At 50.1% G+C, this 15,784-nt stretch overlaps 1 protein-coding gene across 3 annotated transcripts in view; it reads right to left on the bottom strand.

The window, feature by feature from the left end:
• Positions 1-10,715: 10,715 nt before the first annotated feature.
• Positions 10,716-15,784, bottom strand: part of SASH3 (SAM and SH3 domain containing 3) — an 18,152-nt gene continuing 13,083 nt past the window's right edge. Inside the window, exons 3-8 of one of the 3 annotated variants that reach the window (XM_004713080.2) lie at positions 15,121-15,267; positions 13,006-13,147; positions 11,882-12,015; positions 11,567-11,776; positions 11,281-11,431; positions 10,716-10,912 (exon numbers count right to left, since the gene is read on the bottom strand). In XM_004713080.2, the coding sequence (XP_004713137.1) occupies positions 10,722-10,912; positions 11,281-11,431; positions 11,567-11,776; positions 11,882-12,015; positions 13,006-13,147; positions 15,121-15,267 (975 nt within the window). In that variant the 3' untranslated portion in view covers positions 10,716-10,721. Of the gene's footprint in view, positions 10,913-11,280; positions 11,432-11,566; positions 12,016-13,005; positions 13,148-15,120; positions 15,268-15,784 lie in introns of all 3 variants that reach the window. The other 2 variants (XM_045295874.1, XM_045295873.1) reach the window with 2 other exon arrangements.

The raw sequence follows: 15,784 nt of genomic DNA, 5'->3' as shown, positions 1-15,784 counted from the left end.
CTCTGCCGAAGGATCCCACCTGATGACCTGCCCAAAGAAAGTGAGTAGGACCCTGTTCTGCTGTGATCCATAAGGTTTTTGATGACTAATTCTCAGAAGTAGATCACCAGACCCATCTTCTGTATCTGTTATTAGTCGGGGACCCTGCTGGTATTTGACATACTGGGACCATGGCTTCCATCATCCCAGCAGCGTGCAAACTCCCACCATCTGTCTGATAAACTCCCAGAGTACTGGCAGTATTATACATTACTTTCCTCTCCCTTTTATTTCTCTTCTACATTATAATTAGTACATTATATTTCTACTCTAGAAATCATATATATGAACAGGCTATAGTAACTATGAAATTTAATTTAGGGTGCTAAAGGGTGTCCTACATAATATTGTCTGTTGTGTATGTATGACTGAGTGAGGGCTGGGTCTGAAGGGATTGAGAACCACTGAACTAGACCATCTCAGAAGAGGTCCTTTCCTCACTTTAAACATTTAGAAAGCTTAGAGAGAAAAGAGGCAAGCAGCCCCTTCCTGTGATACCTGCACTGTGCTTTACAAAAGGATAGTCAACATAATACATATTCATTATTGAAACCTGGAAAAGTATAGAAACTTAAGATTTTTTAAAAAATCACCCACAACATGCTTGATACAATTGATTAAGGGATTGTTAAAAGAGCTGTAAGAGCCCCCAATAAAAACTATTTATATAAAACAAATCACCCAAAACCCCATCACCAAGATAAGCAATCACTATTAATGTTTGATGTTATTTCTGTCTAGTCTTTTTGCCCCGTGCATGTATTTTTAAAAACATCACTAGAATGTAACTATATAGTTTTTTAAAAAAAAATAATACTTTTTTCCTTCAAAACCATTTTATTGGAAGCGAATACAGATATCCTACCATTCCATAATTCAATCACATCAAACAGTATTGTACAATTGCTACCACAATCCATTTCCAAATTTTCGCTTCCTTCTTGAACGCCTTGATGTCAGTTCTCCTTTACCACCCCCTCCCCCACTGTACCCCCCAGGAACCTTGATTCTGCATGTTGTCTCTGTAGGTTCATCAATCCTGGATTTCATCGTATACCGAAAAAGTGACAACACATAACAAAGATTCAAGAAGGCTACCCACAATGACAAACTACATCAGAGTTATAACGAAACTTTATTGTGTTTTTGGTGGAAGTTTACACGGCAAATTAGGTTCTCATTTAACAATGTGTACACAAATTGCTCAGTGATATTGATTGTGTATTTCACAATGGGTCGTGACATTCTTGCTATTATCATTCTGGTTGTTCCATTTCCAGTACTCCAGTTTCCCTGGCCCCTTACCTTCTCACCTTTGCTTTATTGTTGACCAGCTGGTAGATGATTTATTTTAAAGGAGCACAGAACTCTTGGGTGATATTCTTTATTAATCTGTTAATTAGGTAAAGAGGAAGTTCGAGGTTTGAAGATGAGCTCAAATCCAAAGTCTCAAAAATCCTCTAATCTCAGCCAGATCTGGACTCTTTAAGAATTTGAGTTTTGTTCTAATAAATATACTTTTGTTATATTGATTTTTTCCCTAGCATTTTTATCATCACACCGTATTTGAAAACATCCTAATCACTTTATAATATGTATATATATAACCATTCCCCTATCGTCAAATATTTAGGAGCTTCTAATTTTTCACTCTTATAACTGTTGTTGTGAGGAACTGTTAGATTTCTCGGGTGGGAAATACCTCGATTCTTGGCTTCACACAGCAAAGAATTCACGCTAAAGCCTGGTTTGTGATCCAAGTGGATTTTTATAAGGGATAGAAGAAGTTTCAGGCTTTACAGTTAACTGAACACAGGACAGCACCTCCACACGTGGTGACCTGGGTGGGGTGGGGGGGAAGACCGAGGCATGGCTGAGCAAGAGGCAGAGTTGCAGTGGGAAAGAGAGCCGGTTGGTTTCCAGGTTCCAGCTTCTGGGAGCCTTGCGCTGGGAGACATGGTTGATGGTACTGGTTGATCCCATTGGCTGAATTAAGACCACCTGGCCTAGATTGGGCCAATCGAAGTGTACCGCCCACCTACGTTAACCCCACCCCCCTTTCCGGAGCCTGAATTGGCCCATGCTGGGTAGACACCCTGGTCCCTGATCTGTTACAGTTCTGCTAACAGAACTTCCTTTTATGTGGGTATGAAAAAGAAGTCAAGCCCACTTCTGCTAAGTCGATTCCGACTCATAGTGGCCCTATAAGACAGAGTAGAACTGCCCCTGTGACTTTCCGAGACTGTAACTCCTTATGGGAGCAGAAAGCCTCATCTTTCTCCCATGGAGAAAAGTCAGCAGTTCGAAAGCACCAGTTGCTTCATGAGAGAAAGGGCTTTCTACTCCCGTAAAGACTTACATACAATCTCAGAAGCTCATGGGGACAGTCGTCCCTAGCGACTCAATGGCAGTGAATTTAATTTTATATGTGGGCATGGCTGTCATTTTCTCCAGGATCCTTGCTGCCTTAGTGGAGTTACCTATTGGGCTGCTAACCTCCAGGTCAGTGGTTTGAGCCCACTAGCTGCTCCGTGGGAGAAAGATGAAGCTGTCTGCTCCTGTAAAGATTTACAGCATTGGAAACTCAAAGAGCCAATTCCACTCTGCCTTACAGGGTCACTATGTGTCAGAATCGACTTAGTGGAAGTGGGTTTACTTTTGGTTTGGTGAATATTTACATCAGACAGATAGATCCCTAGAAGTGGAATCGACAGGGTCTTGAAAAATATGGCCAAACTGCTTTTCAGAAAAGCCGGTCCAGTTTATTCCTGCTAGCTGCGTTTCAGAGGGCCGGCTTCAACTCATCTCCTTGAAAACATTTGGTCATTTGATAATAACCAAATAGTATCTTACACTCACTCACTCACTGCCATCAAGTTGATTCTCATTCATAGTGACCCTAGAGGACAGACTAGAACTGCCCTTGTGGGTGTCTGAGGCTGCAAGTCTTTACTGGAGCAGACAGCTGCACCTTTCTCCCAAAGAACAGCTGGTGGGTTTGAACTGCTGCAGCCCAATGAGGAACCCACTGCACCACTCTTGGTGCTTTGAAATTTCTGCTTCTTTGGTTCATAATATGATGAGACATTAGCTGTATCTCCTGTTTTATTTTTTGCCACTTGTATTTCTTTTTCAGATTGTCTGCTCAAGCCCTTGGTCAATTTTCCTTCTGCCATGAGGGAGGGGGTTCTCCAGTTGATGCGTTAGAGTGAGGAGTTCATACTCCACCCAGGAAGATGAGGGTCCTGGAATTGAAATGCTCTCCCTAATAGCTCAGGCCCCTTTACTCTTTCTTCAGGCCACCCCCACTTTCCAGGGTCATCTCTGCCAGCACTGCCAATCTGTGGCAATTTGGCTGGGCCACTTTAGCTAGCAAGGTGATAGTTTTGCACCCAAAGTAAGAGCCATGGTGATTGTTCGCCATAAAATACAGGTTCTGGTGTGCAGCGTTTCGACAAGAACGCATTGCTACAACAGTCCACGCTGTGCATTCTCTCGCTAGCTAAGTATCACGACTTAGTTAAGGTCACAGAGCGAGTATAATCAGGAGCAGAATCCAGACCTCCTAACCCGAGTCCAGAGAACTTCCATGACCACCACCTCCCTTGCTCTTTTGTCAAATAAGGGAGTTCGAATACTTTCAAATCTCGCTTGACTCAAAGGAGCCTTTCCTGTATCTAGTAGTCAACACGTGTTTGTGAATCCACGTGTTGTGAAACACATGTTTGTTGACTACCTCTTGGATTCACTCTGGGAGAAATTGCACTCCTGGGTCCTGTTCTCTTGTATATGAAGAAACAGCGGTGTTTGTTGGATTAATTTTTTTTAACCATTTGAGATTCCTTTTACCAGTGATCGCTCATATTAGGCCTAGAGTTGAGCTGATCTGAGAGTGGCGGATTGGTTTTTGTTCTAACCTGCCATCTCTTCAGTCTCTCTCCAGACCCCTGCCCTTGGGTTGAACTGATGGTGGGGTTTCATTCGCACAGAAAGTCAGGAAGTTGGCTTGCCGGGTTCCCACAGTCAAGTTGGCTGCCCCTTTGTGAGGGCCATGGCCCGGGGTTCTTTCTGAGCTATCCCTGGCCAGTCCCAGAGGCAATGGTATACAAATGCTATATTGGTCAGCGTGAAGTTATAGGAAAAGGTGAAGCCCACATATCAAGTGCTATAGAATTCCGTTTATTTAGGGCCTTCCTGGAGGAGGAGTCTTGGCTGGGGTCTACAGGGGAAGCAGTTCCTTCCCACTTGATTGTGTTGGTGACTGAATAATGTGTGGCGGTGGTGGGAGAAGGTAAGGTCACCTCTATTGTGAAGGAGAGGTGTGAGAGTTACTTTTCCACTCCCAGCTGGGAAACTGCAGCCCTCATCCTGAATTTCCTGACTTCAGGGTGTGGGTGGGGGTAGGGTTGGTGGTGGTATTTCACCCTATGGGAGACCATGGTGATCAGTGTCTTTTGTTTTATTTTTCCTCAGCAACCTCATTTTAGCTTTTGGTCTAATGCCCTTGAGCTCTAATAACCCACGTAAAGCCTCCCCCTGCTGTGAAAAACCTTGGTCAAGTGAGAGGTTGGGAGCTGACTAGCAGGGGCTGGCTGGGGCCTCTTTCTGTGCCTCATGTCAGCGCAGACTACTGTAGGGTGGGCAGGGAGGAGAGTGTATCTGGGTGTGGGGAGGGCCCTGAAGGAACTGATCAGAACCTACTAAGGTAAGGTGACAAAAAGAAGCAGAGTGAGAGGGGAGAGAGAGTTCAGCTGGTTATGAGCCAATTGCTTGGGCTGCTAACTCTGGCGGAATGTGGGACCTCAAACTCTGAATTGGTGAGCTGGCTGAGCTCTCACTCTAGTTGAATTGGCCCTTTAGCTTTTTCCTCCCAGCCTTGGGCTAGTCTTCTTCCTCTGAACTGAGCTACCCCAGGCTACTCAGATGGGCTTCCCTTCACTGCTTCCACTTTGAGAATCTTCTACCCTGAGTCCCCAAACCCTCTGGGCAGACAAGCATACAGTGATGTGACCTTTGTGACCAGTCTGGTGCTCAATATCCTGGAGGTGACCAAAAGTCCAGTGGCCACCATCTATAGGCACCGTGTGCCAGGAACTTTATACACATTCCCTCTAACAACTTCAAACTAAAACTAGCCAACCAAACCAAGCCCCCACTACTGTGCAGCCCATTGCACCTCCTAGCGTCCCTATAAGACAGCATGAAACTGCCTGTGTTAGTCCCGATAGACTAGAGAAGCAAATTCATGGACACTCATATGTGTATAAGAAAGAGCTTTATATATAAGAGCAGTTGAATATTGAGGATCAAATCCATAAATCTGATATTAGCCCATATGTCTGATACCAATCTATAAAGTCCTCTTCAGACTCACAAAACACATGCAATGATGCCGAATGCAGGAAGATCACAGGCCAGTGGGTGCAGAGTCTTGTGGATCCAGTGGCGGTAGAAGCATCTCAGCACTGGCAGGGGTCTTCACGTGGCTTCTCCGGCTCCAGTGGTCTGGCTCCATCAGCCTCTCTCCATGTGTCTCCTCCACAGGGATGTCTCCCAGAGAGTGAGCCTAGAGAGAGTATCTCCCGCCTCCAAGGAGGAAATCCAGGAGTTCCCAGAATCCTCAGGAGAAGGCCATGCCTGCATAGAGGCCTCATTGGCTAGATCCTGAATGACAGGTTAGACTCCACCTCTACACTATTAATCTTCAAATTGACACCAGATTATGTAACTACCACACTGCCCCATTGGGTTTCCAACGCTGTACATTGTTCCAGAAACAGACTGTCACATCTTTCTCCTTTAAAGTGGTTGGTGGCTTTGAACTGCCAACCTTCTGGTTAACAGCCAGGTGCTTAACCATTGCGCCACGAGGGCTCCTTCACAACCCCATGGTTGTATTTAATCATTATAAGATATTATCAGATCGTTATTCCTATTTGATAGCACAGAAATGTGTACGTATACACCTTTCTTGAAATCATGTAACCAGTAAGTGGTGGAGCCAGGATTGGTAAACATGCTAGTTGAACTTCAAAGCCCTCGCTCTTGACCGCAACACTCAGGGTTGTTGGATGAGAGGAGCCTTCAAGGGTGGGAAAGAGAAGTAAGAGGTGGTGCGAATTTAGAGGATGGGACACAATCTTTCATTGAGCAGGTACTATGTGCTGGGTTGCATAGTGGTTACCTGTTCAGCTGCAACCCACAGCTTTCCATGATTCATAGTGCACCTACAGGACAGCAGAGTGCTGCCACATGAGGGTTCCCAGGCTCGAAACCTTGTTGGAAGCAGACTGCCTTGTCTTTTTTTCTTGGGGCAGCTGGTGGGTTTGAACCACTGACCTTTCAGTTAGCGGGCCAATGATTAATGATAGCACCACGATCGTTCTGCAGATATACATTCATTCTCACAAAACCAAACTCACTGCCATCAAGTCGATGCTGACTCATAGCGACTCTCTCGGCGAGGATACAATTCCCCCTGTGAATTTTCCAAGATTTTCTTTTACGGGAGTAGAAAGGCCCATCTTTCACCCGTGGAGTGCCTGGTGGGTTCAAAATGCCAACTGTGTCCAGCAGCCTAACATGTAACCACTATGCCATCAGGGCTCCTCTTAGATATGCATTACTCAGGGGTTCAAAGAGATAAAGGAATTTCTTCTATGGGGTATAGATTTTAAGCACGATGGGCATTAGTCCCCTTCACACTATCTTTCCAGAAGGCCCTGCCAAAAATTACCCACCAGGCTTTGCTGCTACCCCCAAATGGTAGGCCAGTGGCTTGTGCCCTATTTGGTTTGTGTAGTTTAGGTTTTTTTTCTTTTCAAATTGAGGTATTATTCCTTTAAAATGGAAAGAAAATAAAAGTGAACATTTCTCCCTCATTTTTGGGGTCGAGTTTGGCGTTGAGCCGCTAACCCCCAATCAGCAGTTCAAGTCCTCTAGCCATGTCTCAGGATAAAGATCCTCCCCGTCTTTTCTCTCCGTTGTATTTTTTCCTCTGTCTTTCAATAAAAATGGAATCACTGTATAAATCATGTTTTAATATTTGCTTTTCCCCTTGACACAGCATGAAATTCATTTGCTGCAAGAATGTTTGTCCAGTATTTGTATCATCCTCACATTTGAAATGGAAGAATAAAAAATCAGGAAGGCAAAAAAAAAAAATCAGGAAGGCTTCCCCCATGTTTGACATCCTTTTTAATGGCTGCATGGTAATGTACTGATGGACCCCAAGGCAATCTATCTCCCATTTGTGTGGCCTCCAGCTGTTTTTAGTATGGATGAAGCTGTCGTGGATGTCTGTCCATATACCTTTGTCCCCTTGTGTGACAAATTCTGTCGATGCTACTCTAGGAGAAGCCATTCAGTGGAACCCCAATCCCACTGCCACTGAGTCGAGTCTGATAGAGTGATCCTGAACAGGGACTTCCAAGGCAGTCAGTCTTTATAGGAGCAGACAGCTTCATCTTTCTCCTGACAAGCAGCTGATGGATTTGAACCTCTGACCTTGCCATTAGCAGTCCAGTGCTTACTCGGCAGCACCACCAAATCTTTAGTAACCTCAACTCTGAGGTTGGGCCAATTCCTCGCTGTGGCTTTCTAGTCAACATCTTTGATCTCTCTGCCTCGGTTTCCTCCTTGGCACACTGGGGTTATGATCATGTCTATCCCAAGGGAACCACGAGGACTATAAGGCGGCACATATGATTATGTCTGTGCTCACCACATGATGGCAATTATTCGATGCCATTGGACTCGAGGTAACTTGGGATTTCTTGTTTCTTTGTGACAGTAACACTGTCCCATTCCATGGTCTTGATGCCTAGTCTCCAAGAACTGGGGTGAGCACAGCTGAATGGCCTCACTTTCACTCTGGTGGCAACTCTCCCTTGGGTGGTTTGGGTGGGGTGTCCAAACTGTTAATGTGCTTGGCTGCTAACCAAAGGCTTGGAAGTTCAAATCCACCCAGAAGCGCCTCAGAAGAAAGACCCGATGAGCTACTCCATGATAACTCCAGGAAGCACAGTTTGACTCTGCTGCTCCAAGTCAGAATCAACTCAGCAGCAGTGGGTTTGTTGTTTGCCCTCCTTTGCCTTCATCGTTTCTTGGCTGACCTCCCACTCATTAGATCTTGCCTCCCCTCCCCTTCACCCAGGTTATTAGGGTTTGGGTTTGGGTTTTACTTCAGTGGCAACATTCCCACTTCCTGTGACAGACAGCTGGGTTGGTTCCTGTGCAACTGCCCACCCCCCCACTCCCACCCCATCAGTCAGTGGAATTTGGAGTGTTGCTTCTGAAAATCAGTCAGTGCACACCCTACAGATCATGATGGCCCAGTCCATGACCACTCATGGGAATGACGGAGACCGGGCAGCATGTCCTTCCAGTGTGAATGGGCTGCCATGAGCAGGGCCCGAGGGCAGATAATGCTGCCCGATAAAGTCTTTGTCTCTATTCCACCTCCCAGGAGACAGTCGTTTCAGTGGGTGGGCTTCAGGAAGCAGCAGTGTCAAAACGTAGGCCCTGCTAATTCCCAGGCTGACCCCTGGGCAGCCCCACCCCCACATCACAGCATCTTCCTTATGAAGGTGAAGGTCTGCAAGGCTCTTGTTAAAATGAACAATTCTAGGAAGACGGAACGAGTGACCCCGACCCTCTTAGATCCCAGCCAGGCCTCGGGACTGTGAAGCCGGAGTCTCTGTTCTGAACTTAGAGTGGTGGACAAAGCCAGCTAGGGCTTCCAAGTGGAGCTGTCACCCAGCAACATCAGGGCTCCGAAGCATCTTTGGGGAAGGGAACGATGACGGGACGATGACGCTGTAAGGACCATAGCGGGACATCTTGCTGGTGGAGTAGGCATTGGGCTGACAGCAAGATCACCAGTTTGAACCCACCAGTTCTCCTCTGGAAGACTTCAGAGGTCCCCAAATCTATTTGGTTATCACCCCCTTTTCAGAAAAAAGACAGCGGCCCCCAGCAATAAAAAACATTTGTCCTATAGCCCATAGTCTAGGATACAGTGTAGATAGAGGGTTCTGTAGCCCTGGCCCACCTGGACCCTTTCAACACCTCCTCGGAGGCAGTATCACCCACTTGGGGAAATGAAGATTTACAGCATCAGAAACCCCAGCGGCAGCTCTCCTCTGCTTTCGTGAGTGGCTGTGAGCCAGAATTGACTCGATGGTAGTGGATTTGGTCTGTCCTCCCACCCCTCTCTCCATCAGAAGGATAACTGGAGACCGTCATTTAGTTTCACTCAAGTACTTTATTAAAGGGGTCCTGATGGCGCTGTGGTTAAGCACTCAACTGCAAACCCCAAAGTCAGCTGTTGGAACCCATCAGCCACGCCTCGGCAGAAAGCAGAGGCAGCTCGCTTCTGCAAAGATGTGTAGCCTGAGAAACCCCGTGGGGGGGCGTTCTACTCTGTCCTACAGGTCACTAAGAGAAGCATCTTGATAGCAGTGGGTTGGGATGTACTTTACAGCTACTAAGCGGTCCCCCTCCAACCCCCACCCTCACCTCGTATTTACACTCAATCCCTTTCCCAAAGCTAGCTTCAATCAAGATCCTGGGAAGAAGGCGGGTGGCTGCCCATGAAGCAGGCAGCCCTAGATGCAGTGGGCACTGTGGTCAGCAGGGATACTCTGGGGGCATCGGGGCCAGGCTTGGTACTAGAGTCCAGGAAGCCCCCACCAAGGTACTCACCCTCCTCTTCTGGAGCTCTGAGTACATGAAAACCTTTAGCAAAGTAAAATGGGGTCAATGGACCCCCTTGTGGCAAGCTTCATGCTTTCTGGGATTGTTAAAAGCCACGCAAGTGGCCAAAGTCAAGGCCCAGATCTGCATCTGGGACAGAGGGACCATTCCAATGAACACCTGCCATCAGTCTTGGGGGTGGGCGGAGGGGGCCAGGACTGGGAGGGGAAGGTAGGCAGGCACTGTCCCAGGGCTGAGGATGGTTTTATGGTGTGAGTTGGAGGTGAAGGGGGAGGGGGTCTTTTTATTTGGTAGCTAGAGGGCCCTGTAGCCCCTCAGGAAACCCCACTGGTTCCTGGGCCACTGGTAACAGGAGAGCCGACTTGTGTTGTCACTGCCTGGTTTTGGCAAGGCCCTTAGGGTGGTTCTGTCCCACCTTGGACCCCTCCAAAGCTCAGAGGCTCTGGGCCCGGCTCCCGTTGTGATGTTGTGGCCAGACCTCTAAGAATGTCAAGGAGCGAGGATGGTGGAGGGGCCAGTGGGGGCCGCTGTAAACTTAGTGGGAAATCTGGGCTTAGGATACCTCCGGGCCCTTTGCAGGAGCCACCTTCCCTTGGGTTTGGAGGCTGCCCTGAAATACAGACCTGGTCTCCCTTTCAGAAGCAGTGTGACAGGGGTGAGGAGGGTTTGGGGGTCTTGATGGGGAGGGACATAGGTGTGGTCCCTCATTGGCACATGTGCTATAGCTAAGGAGGGGCTGTGTTGCCATGAGCCACTGGGAGAGGGCTCTGGGCTCTGGGCCAGGTGATGTGCCCTGGGCAGCGCCTCATCCCCTCAGCGAAGCCATGGGGCGGTCAGGCCTCTGCAGCCCCAGTGTCTTAGGAAAGCAGGACCAGGCTTGGGGGCCAGTTGCGGAGACGCGGACCCAGCCTGATGGTGGGGTCCCCGCAGCTCCGGCCTGGCCTCACCTGCCCTGCCACTCCACTTCAAGATTCCTCAGCCAAGTAGAGGCGGTGGAGCTGCTCTTCGGTTGCTGCCAGCTCCGTCTCATCGCGCCCGCTCTCCGAGCCCTCGAAGCAGCCTGAGTCCCGAGGTATGTCCACCTTGGGTTCAGATTCTGTGTGTGCCACCGGCTCCTGGATGTTCTCAGTGCCCTCTTCTGCCTCCTCGCTGCCTGCTGCCAGGGGGCAAGGGAGGAAGGGACGACAGAAACTAGGTAACTTGTACCTCCCCGGGAGCCACTGTGACAGCATTTCCCTTCCGGGTCCCCATTCCTGCCCTTCTCCCTCTCCCCACATCCTTCTGGAAGCCATAGGGTTGTGGCTTCCAGGCCACCTCCCGGCCAGGACTCCTCAAGGTCATTAGGGCTAAGTCAGGAAGTGGGAAGCCGGGGCAGGAAGCTTGCCTGTTATTTCTTGCTCAGCTTTGCTGCCCTGAGAACATGCCTCCCCTTCTGCGGCTCCCTGCCCTCCCAGAGGTGCACATTCAAGGGGGGCCAGGGTCTTCCCACAGCCACAGCACCCCTCAGTCAGCAGGCCCACTCACTGTCGTAGTCCAGCAGCAGCTCAGCCGCAGTGAGCAGCTTGGCCTGGTGCTGCGGGTCCATGATGTTCAGCTCGTTGAGATGCGTCTCCCGCAGCTCCTTGAAGTCCTCCAGGGTCTGGTAACCATTCAGTAGTAGGGTGGACGTGTGCTCCTGCGGGCAGAGGACAGGTTGCCTGCCAGTGGGGCCACTTAGACATTACCCCTGCAGACCCCATGCTCAGCGTTGCTGCCGCACGTGCCCCCCCCCCTGCCCCTGAACACCCCCCTCCAGTCCCACCCCTGGTACCTCCAGGCCAATGCGCTCCAGCAGCTCGTGTAGGGTTTTGGGCTTGGGCCTCTTGCCCTTGCTCTTGCTGCGGCACGGGCGGGCAGGGCTCACACTCTCCTCAGGCAGCACGTCCACATAAATGAACTTGAAAGATCCAAGCCGGCCATTGAGCAGGCCCAGCCACGTGCCCACTGGCGGCTTCTCGATGATCTGAATGATATCTCCTTTCTGTGAGGGAGGACAGAGAGGCTTAAGGGCACCCCTGCTCTGTGGGGGTCTCCTTGTGGGGAGCCACCCGCCAGGCTCAAGAAGCTGCCCTGAGGCCAATCTTACCTGCAGTTTCAATGAGTCGCGGTCATAGGGGCTTGGGGTGAAGTCTGTGTGGACACGTGCCCGGCCACAGAAGGGTCCTGTGTATTGAGGGGCAGGTGCTTCCTCCCTGAAACTGGGGCTGCAGAGCTCGCTGCCTACAGGAGAGGGGCGGGGAGAAGGGAGCCATTAGTCTGTGCGTGAAGGGTGCCTTCCAGGGGTGTGGCTAGGAATTCCAAGGATGTAGACTATGGTAGAAAAGCATGGGCAAATCCAAAGGGCCCCTGGGTCAATGGTCTAATGAGCAGATGAGGAAAACTGAGGCCGACAGGCGAAAGCAAGGCCCTTGGGCGGCATGGTGTCCAGTGGATTCCAGGGCTCTAGATTCCCATTCCAGTATTCTCTCAACCCGGGAAGGTGCATTATTCACACCCAGCATTACTTTCTCTGCTGGAAAAGTCTCAGGGTCGCAATGCCACAAGGAACTCAGATGGGCTCTTTCTCGGTGGGGAGGGGAAGGTGAGGGGCATTGGATGTGGCTTTTAAGTATGCACGAAACGGTCTATGGACCCAAAGAGCCTGGGACTTGGAATGTGACCACAGGCCAGACCTGGAGGGGGGAGACAGGTGGTGGCCCTACAGTACTGCAACCCAGGCGACATCTAGAACGTGCCAATTAACTAACCAAGGTCTGAGGTCCAAGAGGCTGAGTCCTCACCGATGGAGACTCCTGACTCCCAGTCTGGGATGCCTGAGTTTCAGGGAGCAGTATCCTTTAGCGCCCCTGGTGGTTGGGGGATGGGTTGGTCCAAAAGGACAATGAGGCTCTTCTGCCAGTGGCCCCTTCCAGGGTCTGGGGAGGGCAAGTGGAAGCTTCTCAAGGGTAATTAGAGGTCAAGTCTCAGCTCTGCCACCCACCAGCTGCATCATTTAACAAGTCAATTAACCTCCTGGGGCCTCAGTTTTCTCATCAATCAAGTGGGGATCATGATTGTTCATCGCCATGGGGTGGTTATAAAATTTGAATCTGAAGATGACTAGTAAATTTCCCAGGGTACAAAGAGTGAGGTCCCTATTTCTCTCATCCCTCCCACAGGCAGCAAGCCCGTGTGACCCTGACCTAGTCCTTCCCCCAGGCCCAAGTTCACCTGTGGATGTCTGGCGGCTCAGTGCAGGGGTATCTCGCTCCTCCTGCTCAGAAAAGGCCAGCGCCATCTTCTCGGGTCCAGGGCTGTCTAGGCTGCAGTCTGGGGATGTCGGGGAGCCTGAGCTCTCTTCCAGGGGGTCTCCCTAAGGGGGAAGGGGTGGGCAGGATGTGCTGAGCAGTCTAGGCTGGGGGCATACAGGGTAGCCCCCAAGTAAAGAGGCTAGGGGCCCAGACTCCATGGGTCCAGGCTTGTGCCTTATGCCATTCTCTGAGTCCTTTCCTCTTCAGGAGCCCTGGTGGTGTAATGATTATGCACTGGGCTGTTAACCACAAGATCAGCAGTTTGAAACCACCAGCAGCTCCATGGGAGAAAGATGAGGCTTTCCACTCTGGGAAAGAGTTGTCGTCTCAGAAACTCGCAGGGACAGTTCTACTCTGTCCTCCAGGATCTCTGAGTAGGAATTAACTCCATGCCAGGGAGTTTGGGTTGGGGGGTTGGCTTTCTCCTTGTTAGATGGGAATGACGGTGTCTGCCCTGCCTGCCTCATGGAATGAGGCTCAGGTGGGTGCCGCATGAGTTGTGCTGTCAGCTCAAAGTGCAGATATGCACCCCGAAAAGGCCCTGGTGGAGGAACCCAGGCCTGGTGCGAGGGCACGGGCAAGCATGTTGTCATGCGGCAGACGAACTACTTTTGGCTGCGCTCCTCACAGGGTGCACGCCTCTCATGTCATTTGATCCTCTCGGTGACGCTGGAAGGCAAGTGCTGTGAGTGTCTGGACTTGACAGAGAAGGCCACTCAGCAGCACGTGCTACCTCAGGATGCCCCCAACCACCCATCGTGCAGTGGCATGAGGGGAACGCATCCAAACAACTCTCTCCCAAAGTGTGGTGCCTGGGTCTGCCAATTCCGTACTGTAAATACTGCCAACCCTGTCACGCTCCCATTGAGATGTGACTCACAGCAGCACGCCATCAGAGGGTGTTCCCATCACCCAGACCCATCCCCTAAGTCAAGCCCCTGCCACGGAATGGATTCCAATTCACAGAGCCTTTCTCGATGCGAGCTGACAGCCTCCTCTTTCTCCGGAGGGGTGGCTGGTGGGTTTGAAGCCGTGACCTTGTGGTTATGGGTGCCGGCCAGCACTTCCCGGACAGCACCATCACCAAGAACATAGATGATAGGAAATAACGTACAAGAATTGCTGTTGTTAGGTGCCATGGAGTTGGCTTTGAGCCATAGCTACCCTCTGAACAGCTGAAGAAAACACTGCGTGGTCCTGCGCCATCCTCACAATGGTCCTTAGGCCGGAGCCCTTTGTTGCAGCCATCGTGTCAGTCCGTCTCCCGAGGACCTTCCTCTTGGGCGCTGCCCTCCTATCTGCCCAGCATGATGCCCTTCTCCAGGGACTTGGGCTCTTCTGACAACATGTCCAAAGTACGTGAGACGAAGTCCCTCTCCTCGCCTTTAGAGCACTTTGGCTGCACTTCTTCCAAGAGAGATTTGTTCCTTCTTTTGGTACTCCATGGGACTTTCAATATGTTTCACCAGAATTAGGGTGTGATTAATTTTGAGTATTCATTACTTTAAGTTTACAATGAGTTTAATTGTAGGTATGTATAATTTAACCTTTACTAATGGCTGTGTTTAACAACTGGCTCGCAAATTTCCTGAAAATAGGACCCAGGGCCCTCGGTGGCCAGCATAGCGTGGCCTCGGTGTTCTCTAAAGAGCCACAGGCCTCCCCGTGACTTTAAGCTACTTGGGATCTGTTGGCCCAACAGCCGTGTCTGTGCCAGCTTCCTCCTGGCCAGAAGCCAGGCTTGTCTCCTATTTTCTTTCTTTCAGCTCCTCCAACCCAGGAATTTTAGTTCCCAGCAAAACTCTGGTGAATGAATTGGCCTCAGGCAATCCCACCTCCCTTTCAGCTGCCTCATGCTTGCCTTTTCCAGAAGCTTCTATTCCCCAAACTATCGTCCCTTCTCAGAAGCCACCTTTTCCAGCCAGAGGCGTGCTCCCTGCTTCCCTGTCCCACTCTCAAGTGACCTCCCTTCTTCTAGCTGTTCTCACATCCAGCCAGAATGGTCTCCCAAGCCTGCCCCCCGCCCAGGCCTCACCATCTCCTCCGACAGGGCCTTCACCATCATCTTGCCAGTTTTCCTGTTCATGGTTCTTGAAATCACTGCCCTCCACTTCTTCCCCAGCTTTTTGCTACTCTTCCCAGCATCTTCTGGGGTAGGGACACCTGAGACATCTTCTGGAATCTGTGGAAACAAAGGGGAAGATCCAGGGACCCTGGTAGGCCTGCCTGGGTCGATTTGGAGACAGAAGGAGGCCCCATCTCCTTAAGCCCTTAGCCACTAGTCTTGTCTGCATTGGTGAAGAGTTTGTACACATTGGCAGTTGGGGCCCACCCAGTGGCTTCTCCATAGGAAAAAGACTTCGTGATTCTAAAACTAATCACCCACTGCCACCGAGTTGATGCCGATGCATAGGGACCTTATAGGGCAGAGTAGAGCTGCCCTTTGTGAATTTCTGAGATGGTAAACCTTTTATGGGAGTAGAAAGCCCTGTCTTTCTCCCAAGGATCACCTGGTGATTTCAAACTGCTGACTTTAAGGATAGCAGCCCAACTCGTAACTGCTATTCCACCAAGGCTCCTATGTCATGCTTACAGGCCAGGAAACCCGAGGGAACAGCTCCACTCTATCACAGGGGGTCACTGGGACTCAGAATCACCTGGACAGCCAGAGCCAGGCAACATAACGGCAACAAATCCTG

Source organism: Echinops telfairi, unplaced genomic scaffold (assembly GCF_000313985.2).
Source record: "Echinops telfairi isolate 266 unplaced genomic scaffold, ASM31398v2 ScPeMD7_6080;HRSCAF=6971, whole genome shotgun sequence".
Lineage (NCBI taxonomy): Eukaryota > Metazoa > Chordata > Mammalia > Afrosoricida > Tenrecidae > Echinops > Echinops telfairi.
The sequence above is the reverse complement of the archived record's forward strand: the minus strand, read 5'-3'. Positions and strand labels throughout refer to the sequence as shown.